The 24,905-nt window shown below is 47.1% G+C and overlaps 1 protein-coding gene across 1 annotated transcript in view; it reads right to left on the bottom strand.

Moving 5' to 3' along the window:
• BTBD11 (BTB (POZ) domain containing 11) overlaps positions 1-24,905 on the bottom strand; it is a 341,497-nt gene that overhangs the window by 35,051 nt on the left and 281,541 nt on the right. Inside the window, exons 6-12 of the mRNA XM_011937042.1 lie at positions 16,455-16,620; positions 13,551-13,640; positions 11,279-11,380; positions 9,259-9,352; positions 9,005-9,140; positions 8,065-8,285; positions 6,305-6,483 (exon numbers count right to left, since the gene is read on the bottom strand). Of these exons, the coding sequence (XP_011792432.1) occupies positions 6,305-6,483; positions 8,065-8,285; positions 9,005-9,140; positions 9,259-9,352; positions 11,279-11,380; positions 13,551-13,640; positions 16,455-16,620 (988 nt within the window). The remainder of the gene's footprint in view (positions 1-6,304; positions 6,484-8,064; positions 8,286-9,004; positions 9,141-9,258; positions 9,353-11,278; positions 11,381-13,550; positions 13,641-16,454; positions 16,621-24,905) is intronic.

The following is a 24,905-nucleotide window of genomic DNA, read 5'->3' as shown; positions in this document are numbered from 1 at the left end:
TTTTGTATTTTTTAGTAGAGACGGGGTTTCATCATGTTAGCCAGGATGGTCTTGATCTCCCGACCTCGTGATCCGCCCGTCTCGGCCTCCCAAAGTGCTGGGATTGAGCCACCGCGCCCGGCCAGATTGATCTTTTAAAAACACATGATTACTTCTGCTTCAGGAAGATGTAATAGACATACTTTTCCCTAATCCTTTTGCAAAGTGCAACTAAAAACCCTGGACATTATATATAAAAGAAACATAAGAAGACTTTAAAAGGTAGAGAGAAGATGGCAGACAACCTAGGGAGCTTAGGACTGGGGGAGCAGCACAGTGGTGGTTTCACTGGACTTCCTTTTTGCCTTATCATCCCATACTTGACATTGAAGAAGCTGCAACTGATGGCACAGATGGGGAAAAAAACACAACAAAACCCTGTTCTTGGTAGCCAAAGGACCACTAAAGGGATAGCCTAGAAGGCAGAAAACTTTTAGATAATAGCTGCTCTACTCCAGCCAAACAGCACAGAAAACCTGTGGACTCACCTTGCCAGCAAAAGTCAAGTGGGAAGCCTAGACTTCTACCCTTGCCAGGCTGCAACAGGGCACCCCTGAAACTCCACCGAGATGGTGTCATTGAAGGTCAAGCAGGGAGCCAGGACCTTTATCCCCACCAGCCAGTAAAGAGCCTTGGCCCAACCCCCTGACACCCAGGTGTCAGTGGAGACCCAGGGAGCCTGTGTTCCCCTCTCACCCAGCAGTAATGAGGCATCTCTCCCACTCCCTGCTGGGGTGGAGTCACAGGACACCACTGGAGAGTCAGACTCTTATCACTGCCCAGTAGTCATGAGGCCACCCCCACCACATGTCAGAGAAGACCACGTGGGGGCCAGAACACTTACCTGCTCCCGCCTACCCCGAATAACTAGCCCCTAACTTGGGTACCAACAGAGGCCAAGTAGGGGAACCTGGATTTCTACATCCATCTGGCAATAATGAGGTGACAGCCACTCTTCCCCTGTCAGAACAGTGTCAGAGAAGGTCAACTAAAGCAGAAGGTCTAAATAAGATCAAGAGCCTCAGAAAACATCCAGATTTCAATCAAAGACCACTCATAATACCATGGACCAAGAAGATTTTCAAGTGAATGAATAAAAATATAAATCAATGCCAGCATCAAGATAGCAGGATGAAAAGACAAGCTACAGAGTTGGAGAAAATATTTGCAAACCGCATATCTGACAAAGGACTAGTATCTACTATACATAAAGAACAATCAAAATTCAACAGTAGAAATGCAAACATTTAGAACACAGGCTTAAGACACAAAGAGACATTTCACTTGAAGAGATATACAAATGGTGGACAAGCACATGAAAATATATTCAACATCATTAGACATTTAGGGAAATGCAAATTAAAACTACAATGAGATATCACTACATACCTATCGGAATGGCTAAAATGAAAAATAGTGACAACATCAAACAGTGAGGATATGGAGAAACTGAATTACTCAGTCTTTTCCAGTGGGAATGTAATAGGGTACAGTCACTTTGGGAAACAGTTTGGCAGTTTATTTAAAAACCAGACATGCAACTACCATAAAACCAAGCAGTTGTACTCCTAGGCATTTATACCAGAGAAATGAAGATAGAGTCACACAAAAACCTGTGCATAAATGTTTGTAACAGCTTTACTTGTGATAGCCTAAAACTGGAAACAACTCAGATGTCCTTCAACAGTTGCGAGCTTAAGCAAACTGGGGTACATCTATTCCATGGAATACTACGCAGCAATGAAAAGACAAGCTGTGGATACATGCAACATCCTGGATGATCTTCTGAGAATTATGATAAGTGACAAAAGTCCAATCTCCAAAATTACATACTGTATGATTCCATTTAAATCACATTCTTTAAATGACAAAATTAGAGAAATGGAGGCTAGGTAGGGGCTGATGGGCGGAGGCAGGAGGGAAGTGGGTGTGGTTCTAAAAGGGCAACATGAGGAATTCTTGTGGTGATGGGAATTTTCTGCATGTTGACAATCATGTCACTATGTTGGTTGTGATATTTTACCATAGTTTTATATTGCTGTTGGGAGAAACTGAGATCCCCCTGTGTAAATGGCACACAGGAATCTCTCTGTATTACTTTTTACAACTGCATGAATCTACAATTATCTTAAAATAAAATGTTTAAAAACAGAAACATTTTAAGTTTTGAGTTTTTCATCGCAAAATGAAAATCTTAAAAACTTAAAAAAAATTTTAAAAAACCCCCACAGATCACACTTCGCCCCCATCTAAAACCTCTCTTGTCGTGTCCCATTCATTACACACAGAAGAAAACCCAAACTTTCCCTGGCCCAGTGCAATCTGATTTTTATCTCCTATACTTTTTCCTTTGAGCACACAAACATGTTCCTACTAGGAGCCTAATCACCTGCAGTTCTCTTACGTGGAATGCTTTTGCCCCAGATCTCTGCACGGCTGGAAGCTTTTCCTCACTTAGGTGGTTGTTCAAATGCCACCTTCTCAGGGAAAACTTCCTGACCATTTTGTCTAAGTTAGACCTCACCAGCCCCACCCCCAGAGACCATAATGGTCCAGTTTCATTTTGTAAACACTGATCATGCTCTGACTCTGTTTTGTTATTTATTTTCTTGCTTCCTGTCAGTAAGCTCCAGGAGGATAAAGAACATGTCTGTCCCATCACCACGGTAGTGCCTGGAACCAAGTGGGCACTCCTGATTATCTCTTGATTATGTCTAGAGGAATTATGTGTTAGAAAAATAAGCTAGAGGCCAGATGTGGTGGCTCATGCCTGTAATCCCAGCACTTTGGGAGGCCGAGGTAGGCAGATCACAAGATCAGGAGATCAAGACCATCCTGGCTAACACAGTGAAACTCCATCTCTACTAAAACTACAAAAAGTAGCCAGGCATAGTGGTGGGTGCCTGTAATCCTAGCTACTTAGGAGGCTGAGACACGAGAATAGCTTGAACCTGAGAGGCAGAGGTTGCAAGGTAGCAGTGAGCTGAGATCATACCACTACACTCCAGCCTGGGCAACAGAGTGAGACTTTGTCTCAAAAAGAAAAAAAAAAAAAAGGCCGGGCACAGTGGCTCACACCTGAAATCCCAACACTTTGGGAGGCCAAAGCAGGCAGATCAGGAGGTCAAGAGATTGAGGCCATCCCGGCCAATGTGGTAAAACCCCGTCTCTACTAAAAATACAAAAATTAGCTGGGAGTGGTGGCACGCACCTGTGGTTCCAGCATACTTGGGAGGCTGAGGCAGGAGAATTGCCTGAACCCAGGAGGCAGAGGTTGTAGTGAGCTGAGATTGCACCACTGCACTCCAGCCTGGGCAACAGAGCAAGACTCCATCTTAAAAAGAAAGAAAAAGAAGTTGGGAACTCTTTTTAAACAGATGTATTTAAAAAAATGAATATATTGTTCTGCTCCTGGGGAAGTCTGGAGACGCTGAATTCATTTGAAGTTCAAATTTAGAAGCAAGAACATAGAAGCAGATGTGCGGTCAGATTTCAAGTATGGTTTGAGCACAAACCAAGAATGGTGGCAGGAATATGCCTCATTTTACAGGACAGCTGTTTCTAAAAACTGACCATAAAGTGGATTTATTGGCAATAATCTATTCACTACTCTGATAAAACAAGGTGTTTGGCCAGAAGCAGTGGCTCACACTTCTAATCCCAGCACTTGGGGAGGCTGAGATGGGAGGATTGCTTGAGATCAGGAGTTCGAGATCACCCTGGCCAACATGGTGAAACCCTGTTTCTACTAAAAATACAAAAATTAGCCAGGAATGGTGGTGCATGCCTGTAATCCCAGCCACTTGGGAGGCTGAGACACAAGAATGACTTGAACCTGTGAGGCGGAGGTTGTAGTGAACCAAGATCATACTGCTGCTGCATTCCAGTCTGGGCGACAGAGCGTGACTTTGTCTTAAAAAAGAAAAAAAAAAAACAACAAACGATATTTGTTTGGACAAACATTTGAACAGGAATTCTAGAGTGCAGGGAAAAGGAACAATGCCGGCTGGCTATGTGATGGATGGCCGCCCTATCGTCCAACAGGAGACTGTCTTCTCAACTTGGAATTTCTCTGTCATCATCTCTCTCCAGTTTTTCTTTTGACCATAAGAATGTCCGCCGTGCTTGGGGAATGGGTGACTTCACCCTGCAGGCTCGGGGAAACTGATTTCCTCTTTAACCTCCCCCGGGCCGGTGGTCAGTTCATGGGATGTGTAAAGCCACATTTCACCAGTAGGGGATGCCATTGAACCCCCTGTAAAAGCAAAACATCCTTCACTGCCTCCCTCCTCTTGAGACACCAGGATGCCCAGTTAATTTTTGTATTTTTTGTAGAGATGGAGTTTCATCATGTTGTCCAGGCTAATCTCGAACTCCTGGGCTCAAGCGATCCTCCCACCTCGACCTCCCAAAGTGCTGGGATTATGGGCATGAGCCACCGTACCCAGTCAACCTGATTTTCAAATGACTATTAAACGATGGGAGCACCCACCACTTCTGTGAATGGAGGGTAGTTTGTACGCTGCAGCCTGTAGATTCTTATAATCATGGGTTCAGGTTCTGAGAACTATTTCCTATCTAATGAGCTGTCCAAGTCAAACGCACTGTGGCTCCAGGCAAAACAAAGTGTGGTGTCAGACATCGGGAGAGTGGCGGCCCTTTGGGGGATAGCAGCAGAGCAGGGTGAGAGGGGACCACTCGGGTGCTAGTCATGTTCCATTTCTTGGTCTGGATGCGGATTGAACAGTTTGTCTATCTTATGAAAATTCATTTGGCTTTGTAGTTATGAGCTGGGCACTTTTCTGTACATATGTCATACTTCAAAGTAAAGTTTTAGAACGCACAGTTTAGGTTTACTTAATACACTGAATGTCTCAATAAATTCTGGAATTCCCAGTATAGCCTGAAGAAAAGTTAAAAACAACAAACAGACAAAGAAAACCTCAAAAATGATTGAACACCAGACCCTGGGAACAGACCCAGCAATGTTTCTCCTTAAAACAGTTTCTTAGGTGATTTCAGGTGAAAGCCTCTTTATTCATTTACTTATTTTTAAGTCGGGCAGGGAGTTTGGCTTTGAAATGCTTCCAACAGGTTTTACTCCTCATGGACTCGCTGAAGCTTGTTATCCTAGGCCTGATGTACCTGCTCCCATTTGGGGTCCTGGTGGGTCTTGACCTTAAGCACAAATCCAGCCTGCAGATGGCCCAGCGACACCAGGCTAAGGACAGGCGCTAATGAGAACACCTAATGGGACTTGCTTTCCACCCGAGGCCCAGAGCTCCGAAAGCAGAGATGCTGTGTTGCTGCCTCCTTACTGAAGGGCTCTCCCTGCTGTGTGGAGGAAGCAGCCCCATGTCCCCTCTAACGCCCCATGGACAGTCACGCAGCCCAGTTTGGCAGGCGGACCCACACTGCCCTTTGGTTCAGAGGCCAATTTCCACTGAGACTTCCCAGGCTCCGTGGTAGACCCCAGAGTTCCACAAAGGCTGTTCTGGGGCAAAGAGGTGAGAGGGCTGGTGCTGGGGTCCTGCGGGGACTGGAGCGTCTAGAGAGCATCACCAAACAACCCCAAAGAGATTTTTAAGAATTAATGTTGTAATAGTTGAAAGGCTGGACTGCTGTTAGGAAGAGGCTGCATTTCCCTGTTGCTGGGGATATAGGCGTCAGCAGGGGTAAATCCCAAGAGGTCAGAGCTAGGTTCATTTGACCCTCTCGACCTGAAAAGCCTTCTCCCAAGGCCTGGCTTTCCAGAAACCTCAGCAGGGTCTGTGTTCTATTTATCCAGAAAGTTGCACCCATTTCCCTCATCCTACCGATTCCTATCGTCCATCCTGACACGGTCTAGTCTCAGCACCTCAGGGGGGCCCACCCTCCCATTACTCCCTCCTGAACTCCCACACCTCTCCTAGCCTGCACCCCCAAATTTAATACTGTCTTATCAGCTGTCTCATAATGCTGTTGGGGCACACATGTTGGTATCATCTTTCTAGCTCTTCTGCAAGTTCCTTGAGTTAGAAGGTATCTAAGCTGTCCATGTACCCATGTGCCCAAGTGCCTCAGCTCATGCAGATGCTCAGCAAGACAGCCGCCCTGCAAATGAGTGCACAGGTAGCTTTCGTCTGCTGGGGTACATTCGCCACTGGGTGCTATGACCGTAGTGATCCCACTCAAAGGGGAACCCCAGGCTAAAATACCGTTCAGATCTGGGAACCTCCGGCTATGTTGTCTGCCGATGACCACAACAGCCTCAAACCCCACATACCTTGCTGGCTTTCAGGATCTCAAACATCAGGGGCAGGCCTTGGGTCACGAGCTCCTCCGTGTATTCCTCCTCCTGAATGGTCTTAAACTCCTTTAACAAGCACTGGATGAGAGGCCTGCGGTGCTGCTGGAAGGCGATCCGCAAAGACTCCAGCCATGTGTGTAGAGTCCACGGGACGCCTGGAGCGGGGAGAGGAGCCAGGGAAGGTGGCAGGGGAGGGGGAGAGAGAGGGGAAAGGCAGAAAACAACCAGAGGAGTAGGCGAGTTTTTATCTGGAAGTTGGCTTTTCCCTAGGACATTACTAAATGATGAGACCAAGGGATTGACTTTCAACGAATAGAACAAGTGTAGGTTTTTTCCAAAGACCTGCAAAAGTTGAAATTAAAGGTCATAATTTAATTCCCTCAACTATGGGTGTCCATCTCTGCATGCTACTCATATTATTAGGGGCTGCATTTCACAAGCTATAATCATCGTGTAGCCTATTGGAATGATTATGCATGCTACTTATGCATATTCCATACTTCTGGATTCTGAGCGCATAGGCTCCATCCCCTTTACTTACTGGGGAAAGCAGCTCAGTGGGGAGAAGAGTCTTGCCCAGGATTAAAGAGTGGATGTGCCCAAGGATCTGGAACACATCCATGCCCAGATGAGAGCTTAGAGCTGGTGAAACCCATTGGTGGACTTCACCATTTACAGCTCTGGCTAAGAGAGATATTTATACCCGAATAAGAAGACATGGGAAGATATTCCTGCTGCTCCTCTGTGCAAAACAACATTTCCATCTGCAGGTACTTCATCAGGTCTTCCTCCTTTAACAGGGGCCTCTCCAGCAGCTGATTGCTATAATTTGCCTCTCCCCTCTCATGCAGAGGCACAGACTGAGGAGGAATCTCGCTACTGTTTATAACAAGTAGCCCATTCAGAATCTCGAGCTTCACAATCATGCAAAATGGGCTCCCAGGGCAATAGCACAAATGTTTCACGTACTAACCCCTCCCCACCTTCCCTGGAGAGAGGTCGTTTCCAGAACAGCATTAGGAGTCTTCTCCTCAGCCCTCAGCCTGCCTTAATCTGCCACACCCTGTGTTTAGGGACCCATGGCTAGGTCCGGCTGTTTCCAAGCTAGAGCGAAAGACACTAGGCTGGTGAAGGCTAGGCTAGCCTTGTTCCCCAGACACACGGAGGAGATGGCTCTGGGCTAGCTCACCCAAGGAAGAGCCAGCTTAACCTTCCTGAGAGTGGATTTGCCCTCAGAAGCTCAAGAGGAGTTGTGGTAAGAAAGGGGCGCCCTCACCCTAACAACTGCCCAGTGCTGCTTCATGGAGTTGGCTGCTCTAAAGGCAGTGATTCCTCAACCACTGGGAACCACCTGGGATGATTGTTAAATATAAAGATTTCCAGCCTTTATCCATCCAGACCCTCGACAGCAGAGCCTCTGGGTGTAGGGCCTGGCAATCGGTATTCAGACAAGTTCCCCAGGTGATTTGAATTCCTGCCCCAGGGTCCAGTGTTTGGGAATCATGGAAACATGGTCTGAGGATGGGTCTTTGGGGCAGGCAGGACGCTGCTATCTATGGGGATGGTGTGGGCATCTTGGCCTGGAAGTGTTTCAACTGGTAAAGGGGAGGCTCCCTGGGCCCCCTTGTGTGTGTGCGCATATGCGTGTTTTGCATGTGTGTGTGTGTGCATGTATGCATGCTCATGTGTGTGTGGACCTAAAGCTGGCGGCCATGGTGGAGGGTGCCCAGACTGACCTATGCTCCTGATATCAATTGTGACATCCACGTAGCCATGCTCAGCGCTGTGATACATGGCCTCCCTCAGGGCCCTCAGTTTGGCCTTGCTGTTGCGGCTGGCACACAGGGGGGGCGGGGCTGTCTCTGCCAGGTCAGTCCCCTCAGCCAGAATCTCCTCCAGGGACAGGATATCACTCTTCTCCTTCTCTGGCTGGGCGAGCAGTTTGCGGAACACATTCCTGTCAATCATAAACCCAGAGAGGATGACACTCAGAGATGGAAGTGGCTTTGCCGGGGCAGGGCAAGGGCAGGCTGCGGAAGCAGGGGGCCACTAACTTGGGTGGGAGGATGACGAGAACAACGGGTGGCATTTTCAGAGGCCTAACAGTGGGTGTCACGTTTAGGGGATGGAGGAGATGATGGGGCACGACTGGCCTTGTTTCCTTGAGGCAACTTGGACCTAAGTGATTTCCTCAAAAATCTAGAAGGCTCTAGAACTCTGCACTTGTCACCGTCAGCCTGCCCTCCCTCCACAGTGAATGTGCTTTGCTCGGGGTTATGTGTAATGAAAGCTGATGATCGGGGGGAAATTCCGAAGGAGATGTAGAAGGAAAGTCACCAAACATGAAAGGTTTTATTATTTTTAAAATGGATTCTTGTACTTCATGGCAGCTGACATGAGGTGCTCTGAGCAAAACCAACCAAGAGTGACGTCTCTCCGTGAGTTTAAAGCCGGCCGGGAGCGGGTAAAAGAAGGCATTCTGAGTGGATGTGCGCTGCATGGAGCTGGCTGTCAGCTGGCAGGCAGGGTCGCTCTGGCCAGGCCCGGGGCCTGGACCACCTCACACTGCCTCTGGGCCCCACATCCAGAGAGACAATGGGTCTGGGGTAGGCCTGGGAATCTGCATTTTTAACAAGCACCACTCGGAATCTCTGGCTCTGGCCCATCCTAGCCTACCTGTGTCCGTGGGCTGCAGCCTGGCTGAAAGAGTTCATATCACCCTGGGGGGTTGTAGAAATTCCATTCCTGTACATGGTTCCTATCAGGGGATCGGCACCACGCTCCAACAGCAAACTAACCAGCTCAAAATTTCCTGCAAGCCCAGAGAAGGGGGTTTTATAAGAGAATAAAGCAAAAATATAGTCACAGGCACTTCAAGGGCCAGGGTGCGCTGGAGCTCCCTGGCCAGGGTGGGAACTGGCAGCTCTTACCTACAGCAGCTGCCAGCTGGAGGGGTGTTTCCGAGTAGTTCTCCTCGCCGTGCTCCACCGAGCCTTCCACCTTGGCCCCAGCATCCAGAAGGAGCTGCGGAGGAAGAGCGGCCATCGAGACGGTGAGAGGAGATACACTGTGCACAGGCGTCAGGAAAGACTGCTGGGATCGGTGAGATGCCAGCGCTCCTTCCCTCCCTCTGGGTCGGTGACTGCGTGCACAGGCTGAAGGGCAACTGTACCTCAGAGGATGAAGTGAGAGCCTTTCATTGCTGCTAGAACCCCGGACTACTCAGAGTGTGTTCCATGCACAACAGCATCAGCACCACCTGGGAGCTTGTGGGAAATGCTGACTCTCAGGCCCCACCCAGGTCTACTGAATGAGAGTCTGCATTTTAACAAGATCTCCAGGGGATGTGAACATACATTAACATTTCTGGAAGCACTGGGCTAAAGGTCCTTGGCACAGGAATGCTGGAAGACTCCCCTCCTGGGCTGGTTACACAAAGCCTCAGAGGGCGCTACGGTAGCCTCGTAGAACCACAGACTCTCAAGAGTTCTGAAGGACTTTGGAGGGCCCCCAGGGCCCTACCTGGATGGCCCTGAGGACAGTTTAGCAAATGCTAAGGTTTCTGGCCAGCAAGATCAGTTAATAAAGTGGCAGAGTGAGCTTCCAGAAGTTTTGCTTCATATGGCTTCATTCTGTGCATTCCCTGAGATAGCTGGGCTTCCTGAAGAGGCAGGGATTCTGTTCATGCTGGATCTCATTCACAGTGAATGTGCTGTCAGCACTGCTGATGGAAAATGAGGGAAAAATCTGCTATCTTTACTGCCTACTTAGGGCTCCCTGAGGGCACGGCCATAGGGGAGCCACCTACTTGGCACTCCGTGATCGCTGGCCCTGCGGCAGGGAGGTGGCCTGACTTCTGTGTGACTTTGCTTGGCTGCTCACTGTTCCCATTCCTGATTTAAAGGTCGAGAATGTCCTTGCATGTTAAGGAATGACATCTGTGTCCACCAGACCACCATCCGACCCCTTCTTTCTTAGTTTCCTCTACCAGGAGTGGACTGGGCATACTGTTCTATAGGCAGAAGCCAGCTCTCAGTGTGACACGTCACACTCTCAGCCCCCTGAAACATGACTTGGGATCTGTTCTAAGGATTCTCATGACCCAGGGAATAACAAAGGATTCCCATAAAATTCCAGCATTGCAGAGCTGTCCCTGCTCTGCATGGAATCAAGAGGCACGGACCACACAAAAGGAGGTGAGTTCCTGATGTGCCCAAAGCTCAGCACTCACTACGAGACCAGGTGTGGTCATGAACTCGGATGCTGATCTCTCTTTTCTGATGAAGTAAAGATCAAGCTTATGATTTAGAATGTACTGTCTGGCTGTTCACTGAACACCAACTACAATAGCCAGAAAAAGTGCAAGCAATACACATTTATATGCCCAAAGGACCTCCAATGAGGACGCGTCACTGTGCTTGGAGCTGTTTCAGAAGACACATAGCCAAGGCCCTACTCTAGACCTCCTGGATCTGATTCTCAAGAAGTGGGATCCAAGCAAGTGCCTTTTGGAAACACTCCCTTGGTGTCTTGGATGCTTCTTCCCACTGGCTGGAAACCACTGGATTCTACACAAACACCAGGGATCACACCTAAGGGAAGGTTCTAAGGTATCAATAGCAACCATGTTCATGTTGTGACAAGCAAAATGAACAAATCCATGAAAACAGCTGAAGCCCCACCCCAGAGCAACCAGGAAGAACTTCATGGGTCTGTCACTCTGTGTGTGAGGCTGTGTGTGGATACGTGATCATTTCATATTGGTTAAAGCCTGGCCACATAGATCACTACGTATAATATTTTTATTCACATGATATGAATATGCTATATTGAATTGCAGTTAACCAATATGAATGTCTTAGAGAATATGCATGCTGGGAGAGGTATAGATGTGTGTTATGGAAGAGGTAAAATCAAAGGTCAGATGTGGATAGGGAAATACGTTAATACCTGAACTACAGGAATATGTCCATGCAACACAGCAAAAGTCAGAGCCGTCCAATGGCGGGTCTCGGGGTGGACGGATGGATATTTATGAGGAGTACTGACAACCTATAAACAAATTGAAGTTATTTTCAAAATGTGACCTTCACAATACTTAGGCTAGCAAATTTGACCTATCTGTGGCCGGGCATATGGGCTAGAGATGGACAAAAAGACATCCTGGAGGATGCCTTGGGCAGAGCTGGCAATACAGGGCAGGGATTTTCCACTGCTGGATGCTCCAAACACCTCTCACCAAAGCCGTGGATCTGTCCTGTTTGTGTTTGTAAGAACAAAGACCAAAGCAATTCCCCAAAGCCAGGACGCTGGAAGTCCGTGTTTTGGAGATTTTACCCTTGAAGGCAGTGAGAAAATGTCTCAGTGACTTTACGTCCTCTGTGCATAAGAAGGACTCCTTTGCTTCTCTGAAAGGAAATAATGGATGATTCTGATCGCCTCTAAGGTGCTTTGGAGAAGCTGTAATGGCGGTTACAATGAGCCAGCTTTCTGGCCTGTCTCCTTCCTCTTTCTACCTAACAGAGCGTGGTGGTTCTGGGAGCTACAGGATGTCAGAGAGCATGAGATGCCACTACCATGCCATCCATACTTTTCAGAGAGATTCTCAGTGGTGGCAAACCCCAGGCAAGGGACGGTCTGCTTTCAGCTTTCAAGCCAGGGAAGTCCATCACTCGTCTGATGGAGGAACTTCACCGTCTGATCACGACTGGCCCTACCCTGTTCTCATTTGACTCTTCTGCTAGCTTCCTGGTTGACAAGGACCCTCTGGCGCTACCGCAATATGGGCATGAAGCTTTTCTAGGACACATCACGAACGAACAATCTGAGACTGGGCTTTCAGGATGGGCGCCTCAAAACACTGCAGGCCAAGAGAGAAGAGACAGGGCAGCTGAAGGCTAGGGTCTTGCAAAGAGCAGCACCCACATGGAGCTTTTCTCCCAAACACTCCTGGGGTCATGTAACCTCAATGCCTGCTTCACTCAGAGCAGTTTGGTTCACTAAGCATCCACCGGAGGAAGGCCTGAGCTGAGATCCGTGGGATGGGCTAGAGAGGACCTGAGAATGCCCTAGAACCCAACGCTGAGGACCCCTTGCGCGGGTCTGCATGGTGCTTAAGGATTCACAGCAGGAGGGAAAATCCCCACAGATTCCAAAGTTATAGGATCCAAAATGATTCTGGATCCAAAACTATGTCTATTGTCTGCTTTTCTCAGATAAATATAAAACTCACATTTACAAAAACACACACACACAGTACTGAGACTGCAAGGGCATCTAATTTTGAACTGAAAAGGTTTCCCAGGGTTGCTGAATTATGATTTCAGCCCATCAATCTCTTTGCTGTCTGATACTGCCAATATCTTGCCGCCAGGGAGAGCAGGTCTTCAGGCAGCATAGAACATGGTAAAAAGGTGGTATTTCACCTATGATGAGGTTGGGGTGTGGGTGGAGGGACCGATATTAACTGAGTTCCAAACTTACTCTCTATATCCCTTCTGACAACTATATGAGATGGGTGCGATTATTTTCCCGTTCTGCAGATTGGGAGAAGAAAGGTTAAGGTACTTGCCCAAGCACAAAAGCAAGTCACCATGGCAGTGGTGGCATCCGAACTTGAACCCAAATCTGTCAGACTCTAAGGCCAGTGTTGCAAGGGGGAAGGGAGGGCAGGGTTTTTGGGGGGACATGCTTTCCACTAGACCACATTGTCTCAGGGAAGCTCTGCGATTAGCTTTAAGATCTGTCAACTCAGCCAACAAGGTGAGCCAAAGAGGGTTTGGAGGGGGAGCATGGAGGATCTGCAGGAGGGAGACTTCAGTGTAGGGACTGAGTCAGTGCCTCCTCTGCTGTGTGTTCAGTGGAAAGAGAGGGCTGATCGCTCAGGAGTGCTCTTTCTGCCCCATCCTAGAAGAAATGGATCAACTGTGGGAATCAGGAACTCTGGAAATCAGGACTGCCGAGTCAAGGAAAAGCCAGTGCTCCTTGCAGTTATGTTGGTTGTTTTTAAACATAACATACATGCAGGCAGCTCCTTGGGGTTTGGTTGAGCTGGGGCCTCAGGATGGTGGTCTCACCAGGGCAACTAAAAGGACATAGGAAGGATCTATTTGTCGCACTGTGCACCCTCAGCGGCAGCTCTTGGGAGAAATAGCCTCCCTTTCTTGCTCGCCTTCCCCTGGGGACTGCCGACCGAGGGGCCTGCAGGCCTCTGCACCCTCACCTCCACATTCAGGTCAGCTCCGGCATCCAGCAGCATCTGAACCATCGCCTCGTCCCCACGGACGCAGGCATACATCAGGGGAGTCATGCCCTGCGGTGAGTTAAAAACCAGAGAACAGAGAACGTTTACAAGGTGGCTGTGGTCAGTCGATGATAACAAATGAAAAATCTTACTTGTGTTTCGGAGACCATGCTTGTGCTGTGGCATGACAAAAATAAACGTGCAGCACTGTGACTCGTAAGGTCACAACCCTCCACATGTGGAAACCAAAATAGAGGCAACGAGGTAGCCTCCACGGCCTTTTCAGCATTTATCTTTCCTTGCGTTGAAGGATTTTCGTTCGTTTGCCTGTCTCAGGGTGCAACAGACCTAAGGGTGTTTGCTAAACACTTAAAGCTCTTAGGAACTTTCTAGATTGATTCTGCAATATCAGCCCTAAGCTACCTCATTGGTAAACACTGTTTATCTGACATTTTCTCTTTCACAATATAACAAGTGTCATCTTTGCTCTATAAAAGCTGCTGGTCAGCATCAAGGGAAATTGAGTGCCTCTGAGCATGTGGCGTTGCCCATCACTGACATCTGGTTTGACATGGTCATTTGCAAGCAAAAGGCAAGTGAATGAGGAATGGCCTTCAGGAATACCAGATTCACCAATGACCCTTGTTTCTGTAAACGAAGTATCACAACCAACAGAAGGAAAGGATGGATTTTCAATAAACAGTGTCACGAAGTCGGTTATTTGGGAAAACATCCAAATTACAGACTTTTCTCACACCACACATCAAAATCATTTCTAGTTTGATTAGAGATATACAGCAAAAATTAAAACCATAAAAGATATCTAACTGGTTTGTGGATCTCTTTCTAGGCACAAAAGGAATGGAAGAAATCACAAATGAAAATCATTACAGCATCGAGGACGTGTAATTGAAAACATTATAAGCAAAATCAAAAGGTAAACAAAGAATTGAGGCATATTTATCACATTATAACAAAGGATTATGTCCCTAATATGTAAACAGCACTCATGAATAAAGAAGAAAAACAGTAAAGCTCTAATGAAAAACAGGCAAAAGATAAGCAGAACAATAATAGTGAACACACACATAGCTGGAGGGTGTGTAAAAGGAAACAAAAGTTCTGGAAAATAATTTAAGATTGAGAACCTTAAGAAAAGTGGGTGCCTTTGAGCCACTATTTGCATTTTAAAAATTTCCCTAATGAAATAATCAGAGATTTGAACAAAGACTCGTGTAAATATATTTAGCTTAGCATTATTAATAAAAATAATTTGAAACGACCTAAATTTCCAACAATTGAGGCCTGGTCAATGAATAAATAATAATGACCATTTTGTGTAGCCATTAAAAGTGATTAAAAAAAAAGACACTGGGCCCAGTGGCTCATGCCTGTAATCCCAGCATTTTGGGAGGCCAAGGTGGGAGGATCCCTTGAGGCCAAGAGTTCGAGACCAGCCTGAGCAGTGTAGCGAGACCCTGTGTCTATAAAAAATATAAAAATAGGCCGGATGTGGTGGTGCACACCTGTAGTCCCAGCTCCTCAGGAGGCTGAGGCAGGAGGATCTCTTGAGCCTTAAGAGTTCAAGGCCAGGGCCGGGCGCGGTGGCTCAAGCCTGTAATCCCAGCACTTTGGGAGGCCGAGACGGGCGGATCACGAGGTCAGGAGATCGAGACCATCCTGGCTAACACGGTGAAACCCCGTCTCTACTAAAAATACAAAAAACTAGCCAGGCGAGGTGGCGGGCGCCTGTAGTCCCAGCTACTCTGGAGGCTGAGGCAGGAGAATGGTGTAAACCCGGGAGGCGGAGCTTGCAGTGAGCTGAGATCCGGCCACTGCACTCCAGCCTGGGAGACAGAGCCAGACTCCGTCTCAAAAAAAAAAAAAGAGTTCAAGGCTTCAGTGAGCCTTGTGCCACTGCACTCCAGCCTGGGAGACAGAGCCAGACTCCGTCTCAAAAAAAAAAAAAGAGTTCAAGGCCAGCCTGGACAACATAGTGGGATCTCATCTCTTAAAAAAAAAAGAATATTCAACAATATTGCAAAGGAACTTTAATATAAAATATTGAAAAAGGCAAGATGTAATAAATCACTGGGGTTTTAAAAAGAATATAAATATACATTTATGTCTGCATTTGTGTTTGTGTATATTAGAGCTCCTTGGTGTTGCTCAATAAAATTACTATAGCTGTAGTTAAATAAATAGTCCCTGTCATTCCCTCTCTGGAACTCACTGCATGAGCTGCCATGTGAGAAGCGGCCCCATCTGTCTCTTGTGACTTTCCATGTGAGACTTGCATTTATAACTGCTGTTTGTTTTCTCTGTCCATGACAGTTCACCACACAAGGTATCTCCCTGACTGGTGGGCCCATGTATCTCTCACTGTACCTCAGTTTCAGGAGTTGGGGGGATAGCTGCCTATCTCTGAGGCACCTCCTAGGGTCCCCAGAATGACTTTTATGCATCTTAAACATACTCTAAAAGTTTGATGAAATCTGTCTGGGCTTGTCCTGTGCAGGAACAGACAAACAAGCAGAGAACTAATTTTAACCACCCTGGAAGAAGGACTTGAAGGACAGATACTAAATATAAATGATGGTTACATGGTGATGGCATTATTTCCTTTCTGGAATGGGCCTATTTTTCCTCCCTTTTCCATTTCAGCTGCAATGATCATGTGCTACTTCTATAAAGATGAACCACAGTATTTTTCTAAGATATTTTAAAAACTGAAGAAAAACACAAGCAAGCAAGCAATCTAAGCTGTCAGCAGGGGGAGCCTCTGCCCAACGCCTGTGGTGGGGATTCACCAGCTGTCTCTGTCTTGCCAGGGCTGGTGCACATGGAGGAGGTGGGGAGCGTTCAGACCCTCGGCCCCTGTACCTGTTCACTCATGGTATTGATCCCATCAGGCCCCAGCAGAGACACTGCCTGCTTCACCAAGTCTGTTCGTCCACAGTTCAGCATCCGGAAACCCAGGTCCTGCTTAAACTTGGCTTCGATGGCCACTGCATCCAGCTTCCGAGATGCACAAAAGCAGTCGTCGGCCCTAAGGAAGGGAAGAGACATCATGCGGGTACAGCGGCTTCCCAGAGGGGCACAGGGGCAGACTCCGCAGGAAGTACCCTGGAACACTGCATTTGTGTTTCCTGTAAATTGTCTGCTCCTAGACTCCAATTAAAATGATTGCCTCTGGATGTCTCTTGATCCTTTGTCCTTTATGACTGCTGTGAATCTGTCTAGTCTCGTGTGCTCCCACAGCATACTGAGCTAAGTCACACAACGACTAATACGTATTGAATATTTACTATGGACTAGGCACTCTTGCTAAGCTCTTTGCATGAATTAATTCATTGAATCTCCACATAGCCCAAGAGGTAAATCCTGTGACCTCTCTTTTACCCATGGGGAAACAGACACAGATAAGGGCCCTGCCCAAGGCTACACAGTGTGAAAGCAGTGGAGCTAGGATTTGAACCCAGGTGGTCTGTGTGGAGAGCTGGCCTGTTCATCTACTGTCCCCCTGTCCTGCAATCACAGGACCTAACTATTTGCCTGTTTATTTGTCTGACTGCCTGCTCTAGGCTGGGGACTTCTGAGATCAAGGGCCTTGTCTGGTGAGCCTCTCCATCCCAGGGCCTGAGAGGGCAAAGGACACGGAGGTGAATGGGAGCTGAATGAACACATACTGGGTGGATTCTCTGCATTCAAAACAGTCGCAAGACAGAGAACTGGCAAGATCAAACGGCAATATAAATGGCAAGGTGCATGGGAAGTTGTCATCCAGCCAGCCCGGGGCATCGAGAAAGAGGTTAGGGAAGGGTGGGGAGGAGAATCAATGGAATCAAGAAGGTGCTACAAATTCTGCTTATAAAGGATGTTACTTCCTTATCACAATGAACTGATCAATCAATTAATTATTAAATCAAATCACTAAGCATTTATTGAATACCTGTTTGTGCTAAGCTCCGTTCTAGGTGCTGAAAACACAAAGGTAAACATGTCACCATCCCTGCCCTGGGGGCCCCACTGCCTGGAAAAGGAGAGGACACAGGAATGGGTTGTTATAATTCAATGTGGCAAATGCAAGAATTGAGGGGTAAGAGGCACACACTGTTACAGAACACATGTGCTGCGGGAGTGCAAGGAAGCAGCCAGGCAGAGACTAGGGGATCCAGCAAGGCTTCCTGAGGGAGATAACCATTGGGCTATCTGTGTCTTTATTTTATTTTATTTTATTATTTTTGAGGCAGGGTCTTGCTCTGTCGCCCAGGCTAGAATGCAGTGGTGCGATCATAGCTCACTGCAGCCTCAGACCTCAGGAAGTGATCTCCTGTCTTAGTTACCCTGGTAGCTGAGACTACGGGGATGCACCACCACACCCAGCTCATCAAAAATTTTTTTTTGTAAAGACAGGGTCTTGTTATGTTGCCCAGGCTGCTCTCGAACTCCTGGCCTCAAGCAATTCTCTTGCCTTGGCCTTTCAAAGTGCTGGAATTACAAGCATGAGCAACTGCACCTGGCTTGTGTCTTAACTCAGGAGATAGGAGAAGAGAGAGCAGAAAAGCTGTGAGCAGGGCCAGTATGAGCAAAAGTATGGTGTCGAGACATGCAAGCTGTGTGAGGGTAACCATGGAGGTTTCAGTGTTTCTGGGGCATAAACTTCTAGGCAGAAGCTGAGGTAAGCAGGGCCTACACCACAGAAGACATGTGACGTAGTCCTTAAGGCTTCAGACTTTATCCTTAAAAGCCGTGAGGGAAGTGATGTGATTGGATGGCCAACCCTAGGACAGGATGGAGGGTGGGCCTGAGCCAACTCTAGAGGCCGGGAGACGTGCTAGAGCCAACTGAACCAGCTGGGTGGACAGAAGCCACTGCCAAAGTGTGAAGTGATGAGGGGCTGAGTTGAGATAGTGGCTTCTGGGATGGAGCAGAGGGCATGGACTCTGTCTTCTCCACGTGTGCCTGCCCGCTTCTCAGATATGCACCGCCCCTACCCAGAGGCAGGTGTGTCAGCCGGAGTCAGAGCTGTCCCAGACCCCCTCACACTCCCCCTGCTTGCTGACTCAGGGGGTGGGAACTAAGGGGAGGAGCCTGGTGTTTGAGATTCCTGGTTCTGTTCCTACCTCAAATGAACCCACTTTGTGGTGGAAGTAAGGGTGAAGTTTGTGAGGAATGAGAGGGGGCCATTGTCCCAGGTTTATGGCGCTGAGACTCCTGAGCACCTGAGGAGTGAATAACCACAAGAGCCCCAATAAGTGAATATGATGTGTGTGGCCCTGGCCTGTCCCTGGGTTCCTGACACATCACTCATCTCTGCGGAGGAGCCTTGGTCTGAAAACTATTCCGGAATGGGAATCCAGGGGTAGCAGATGCTTTGGCTCTAGATGCTAGACATGACGTGTTTGCTTCTGGCCACCAGGGGGACCTGCTGGGATGCAGATGGACTCCAAGGACCGGAGCCAGAAGCCTGGTGTTGAGATGAGGGGTCTGATCTGCACACTTGTCTCAGGACCTAAGCGTCAGGCCAGGCCTCCAAGGGCCTATTTGTAGGAGAGTCCTGGAGGGACAATGAAAGGTACTTAGGGGCCCAGAGTTGATCAGAATCTGGACTCCAGGATTAAGGCCTTTTCATGGCAGGTGGGAAAGTCAAGAACACCCAAACGCTGTTGAAAGGCTATCCAGGGACGACAGAGGGTTACCCTGGCAGTGGCGGAGGACTGCCTGGAGGACCGGAGCCTGGCTTCAGTCTATGGCATCAGCATCCGAGACCTGAGCTTCTAGGGCACAGAACGTGGCTGCGCCATAGAACTTCTTGGCCCAGCTCATGGGGGCCTTGAACGTGGCTCTCCTACAGCTAGGGTTACCAGATTTAGCAAATAAAAATACTTGAGAAATATTTCATGGGACACACTTATACTAAAAACATTATCCATGGTTTATCTGAAACTGAAATATAACTGGGTGTCTTGACTTTTATCTGGGAGAGGGCAGAAACTAGGCGCCCAGAAAGAACACAAGGAGAAATCATGGATCCTTCCAGAATGTAAACACAGCCTCTATCTCCAGGGCAGGAGGGAGGACCCTTGCTGCGACTGTGGGCTTCATCCAAGGGACCAACGATCCCTGAAAAACGGGTAAGGAAGGAGCTTCAGGCAAAATGAACATGACAGAGGGAGGCAGGCCAGAGTAAGAGAGCACGGTCCCAGAGCACACATCCCAGAGGCTTCCGGGAGAGGTGCGCGCAGGCCTGGGTGTGCCGTACTGAAAATTCTAGACCCTCAATTGGGGTTGTGTGTGTGCAAATCCCAGGGAGTTATCAGATTTGACTCACTATAGAGAAAACCTTTCTTCTCACATACCACTATCCAATTCTGGAAGAGGCTCCTTTCTGAAAGCAAGAGCTCCCTTCTTGGGAGCAAAGATGCTGTAAATTATTATCACAGAAAGACACCCATTGGAGTTTCTTCTTTTTTGTCTAAGTTTCTTCTGATAGCCTTCATGCTTGATGGATTCAATCAAATATGCATTTTTGCATGAAAAATATACATTCTTCATTCCATATGACTGGATAAACATTACGGGGCACCTACAGTGTGCTGGGCCCCACACTACGGGGCTACAAAGGTGGGAGACACAGACCCTGTGTTCTCAAAGCTTACAGACTCGTAAACGAATAATTCCAAGAACATCAGAAGTGTTTACCAGCTATCAAGGTACTTGATTTTAATTAGAAAGAGACAAATGGCAAGAAAATTACCGCAGCTAAGATGATGATAATTGTTATTACAGGAAGCTGACATTTACTGAATTCTCACTATTGAAATGTAAGCTCTTTCTGTGTACGAACTCAAACCATCACAACAAATCCTGATGTAGGTAGGAGCTGCTGGAAGCCCCACTCCACAGATGAGGAAACTTTAAGAAAACTGTCAAAGTCACAGAGCTGGTAAGTGGTGGGCCAGATTTTGACCTGACCCCTCATCCTGCCCTCTTCAGTGCGACCTGGCCCTCTCCCTCCACCGTGCCTATGACTCCACACATATAGCTGCCTCCTTGAGCTCAGCTCTGGATGGCTCTCAGACCCTTAAATTTAGCAGGTCCCAAATGGAACTTTTCATTAACGCACCTATTCCCTTCCTCCAAACTTGTCCCTCAGTCATCCCATCTCAGCAAACAGCACCACTGTCCACCCAGGTACTAAGGCCAGAACCTTTTCTCATGCCCATATCCATTCCATTAGCTGTTGGTTTTGCTAATGAAATCCCAAATCCATCCACTTCTCTCCACCTCTGCTGCCCCACCTGGGTCTCAAAGAACAGCATCCATCTCTGAGGTATCCAGTTACTGCCACAGCCTCCTAACTGGTCTTCCTGCTTTCATTCTCCCCATCCAAACCAGTCTCTTACACAAGGTCAGAGTGAGCTTAAAACATCAGTAGAACCATGCTACGCCCCTGCTTAAAACCTTCCACTGCCTTCCAGTGTACTGAGGATAAAGTCCAGCTCTCCAGGCAGGGCCTGCTGAGCTCTACCGGCTCTGGGCCCCACCCCCTTCCCGGTTTCTCTCCCTCCTTCACTCTGCAACAGTAACTCTCCTCTTTCTTCTGACCCTTCAACAGGCAGTGACCTTCCTGCCTAGAGGACTCAGCTCCTGCGGTTCCCTCTCCCTGGAAGGTCCTTCCCCTGGCTCTCTGCAGGACATCTCTGACACGTCCATCCAAGCCAGGGCTCTCCAGGCCAATTTTGTTTGTCTCCTTGTTAGCATTTTTCACAGTTTGTGACTATTTTATTTACTTAATAATATTTGTTTTTTCCAATAGCATGCCAGTCTCCAGGGGGCAGGACCACATCTGCCTTGTTGTCTATTGTATACTCATCAGTGCCTGACACACACCGCACCAATGGATAGGTGAGACATGCATGATCTACCATTCATTCTTAAAAAAAAATCAATTACGTTTTAATTAACCATTAAGCACGGTATGTATTTATGATGTGCCACATGAGTACACTGTGGTATGGCCAAATCAGGCTAATTACCAAATGCATTACTTACTTCACATACTTATTTATTTATGGTGAGATCATGTGGTGTTTGTCCTTTTGTGCCTGGCTTATTTCACTTAACATAACGTCCTCCAGGTTTAGTGACTTTGTCACAAATGACAGGATTTCCTTCTTTTTTTTTTAAGACTGAATAGTAATTCCACTGTGCATATATACCACATTTTCTTTATCCATTCATCTGTTGATAGGCAGGTTGATTCCATATTTTGGCAATTGTGAACAGTGCTGCAACAAACATAGCAGTGCGGATATCTCTCTGATATACTGATTTCATTTCCTTTGGATATACAGCCAGTGATGGGATTCCTGCATCTTATAGTAGTTCTATTTTTAATTTTTTGAGGAACTTCCACACCATTTTCCATAATGGCTGTAATAATTTACATTCCCACCAACAGTGTACAAGGGTTCCTTTTCTTGACACCCTTGCCAACACTTTTATATTTCATCTTTTGGGTAACAGCCATTCTAACAGGTGTGAAGCGATATCTCATTGTAGTTTTAATTTGCACTCCTTGATGATTAGTGATATTGAGCATTTTTTCATATACCTGTTGGCCATTTGTATGTCTTCTTTTGAGAAATGACATGTTTAGGACCTTCGCTCACTTATTTTTTTTTCTCTCTGTTGTCCAGGCTGGAGTGCAGTAGTGCAATCTCAGCTCACTGCAGCCTCTGCCTCCTGGGTTCAAGCGACTCTCATGCCTCAGCCACCTGAGTAGCTGGGATTACAGGCATACACTAGCACACCCAGCTAGTTTTTATATTTTTAGTAGAGACAGAGTTTCCCTATGTTGGCCAGGCTGATCTCGAACTCAAGCTCAAGTGATCTGCCTGCCTTGGCCTCCCAAAGTGCTAGGATTACAGGCGTGAGTCACTGTGCCCGGCCTTCACTCATTTTTTTTGAGATAGAGTCTCACTCTGTCACCCAGGCTGGGTGCAGTGGCATGATCTTGGCTCACTGCAAGCTCCGCCTTCCTGGTTCACACCATTCTCCTGCCTCAGCCTCCCAAGTAGCTGGGACTACAGGCGCCTGCCACCACACCTGGCTAATTTTTTGTATTTTTAGTAGAGATGGGGTTTCACTGTGTTAGCCAGGATGGTCTCGATCTCCTGACCTCATGATCTGCCTGCCTCAGCCTCCCAAAGCGCTGGAATTACAGACATGAGCAACCGCACCTGGCCCTCACTCATGTTTTTAATCGGATAATTTCCTTGCTATTGAGTTGTTTGAGTTCCTGATATATTTTGGATATTAACCTCATATCAGATGTACGATTTGTAAGTATTTTCTCCCATTCCATAAGTTGTCTCTTCACCCTGTTGATTATTTCCTTTGCTGTGCAGAAGCTCTTTAATTTGATGCAATCCCATTTGTCTATTTTTGCTTTTGTTGCCTGTGCTTTTGGAGTCATCACCAAAAAAATAATTGCCCAGGCCAATGTTATGGAAATTTCCACCTGTGTTTTCTAGTGGTTTTACAGTTTCAGGTCTTACATTTTGAGCTGATTTGTGTATATGGATGACATAAGGGTCCAATTTCATTCTTCTGCATGTGGATATCCAGTTTCCCCAAAACCTTTTACTGAAGAGAGTGTCCTTTGACATTGTGTGGTCTTCATTCTTGAAAGCAGGTCCCAGAAGGCATCTGTTTATCAATAATCCCTTGGTCATCCAAAATAAATAATAAATAATGGCTCTGGTTACTGAATTTTACCAGGTAAGTCAGGCAAGTGAACTAGAGCAGGTAAGAAACATTTTCCATAAAAATCTATGACAACTGTGACTTTCTGTTCAACCCGATTTGTTGGAAATGTTTAACTCTGCAAAAAAAAAAAAAAAAAAAAAAGTTCCCGTAGCATATCTGTAAATGTGGCTGAGGGCCCCATATAGTCTTTCCGGAAAGTTCCTGAAGGATCTCCACCACTGTAAAACAACATGTCCCTCTGTGGCCTGGACAAATAAGTGTGCCCTCCTGAGTGCCTGACTTATTTATGCAGAAATCTATTCAGCTGGTCACCTGGGGCATCACTAGAAGGCAACCAGCTTTATGATTTTCCCTTCAAGAGGCTTTCAATGATGCAGTATAAAACCTGATCAATTTAAGTGAGAGGGCAACTACCGAGGTGGTCAATTTCTCTGATTTTCAAGTGCCCCAGCCCCGAGAGATAGGCTCAATATCTTCCACCACTTCAGGGACATAACTTTAGAAAGATGTTTTCCAGGAGGCTTGCAGGCCTGAGGACAGCAAGTGATGGCGTTGCTTTCTCTCTCTTGGGAAGGAGGCGGCACCGAGGCGGGGAGTTAATGCATTCCGCTGATCTCTGGATGCTTTCTGAGTGACAAATGCAAGCTGGCGAGGTCCTGGACATTTTTATGCATTTATTATGTTTTAAAGCTAGTATAGCAATTACGAGCATAAACTCTGGTATCTCAAATCCCAAATCTGCTACTTGGCAGTTGTGTGATCTCAGGGCCAATTACATAACCACTTTGTTGCTCAGTTTTCCCACCTATACAGTGAACTTAGTCATACCTTCTTTACAGGATTTTGGATATGAATTAAATAAGATAATTTGTGTATAGTGCTTAGCAGAGTACCGCGCTCAGCACACAGCTCTCATTAAGTGTGAGAGATCTCCTATGATAATCATTAAATAAATTACAAAGCAAAGTGCAGACTTTGGAAAGAATATACTGTATTTGGAAGAAGCAAATACAGAGACACAGAAACTGCAGTCCAAATGTGTTTTAAGGTCTCAAATTAGATATCATGTCTAACAAACACCAACAGAATCACAGTAGACCTTACCCAGTGGGGAAACCCTGGCCCCCGGGAAGGCTGCCAACCCTGTCCCGCATGGTTTTGTAAGTGATAGCAGAGGGTGGGGAGGGAGTCAGTGCTAGATGAACGCAGTTTCTGGAATAGTTCAGAGCCCCTTAGGGTGCTGCAGGCCTACCCTACCAGGCTTGTGGCCCTCCTTTTTCTCTCCGATTCCAAGGACCAATCCTGGCCTCACTGTCGCTAGAAGGTAACCGGCTGCTTCCAGGTTCCCTGAGAGTTTTACTCCAGTGTAACTCCGGTAAGCCCACCCCCAGGGATCTGGGCTTGGAGGCCAGGTTGCCCCGGTTCATCCCTTGGCTGTACCCTCACTCACCGGGCAACCTGGCACGGCTTTAATTTCATTTTGTTTTCTCATATGTAAAATGGGAACACTAATCTTACTTAACATGCTTTATTAACAAATACTTACACAGCACTTAC

The sequence above is a fragment of the Colobus angolensis genome, unplaced genomic scaffold (assembly GCF_000951035.1).
Source record: "Colobus angolensis palliatus isolate OR3802 unplaced genomic scaffold, Cang.pa_1.0 Scaffold10, whole genome shotgun sequence".
Lineage (NCBI taxonomy): Eukaryota > Metazoa > Chordata > Mammalia > Primates > Cercopithecidae > Colobus > Colobus angolensis.
This window is presented reverse-complemented; position numbering and strand designations above follow the sequence as displayed.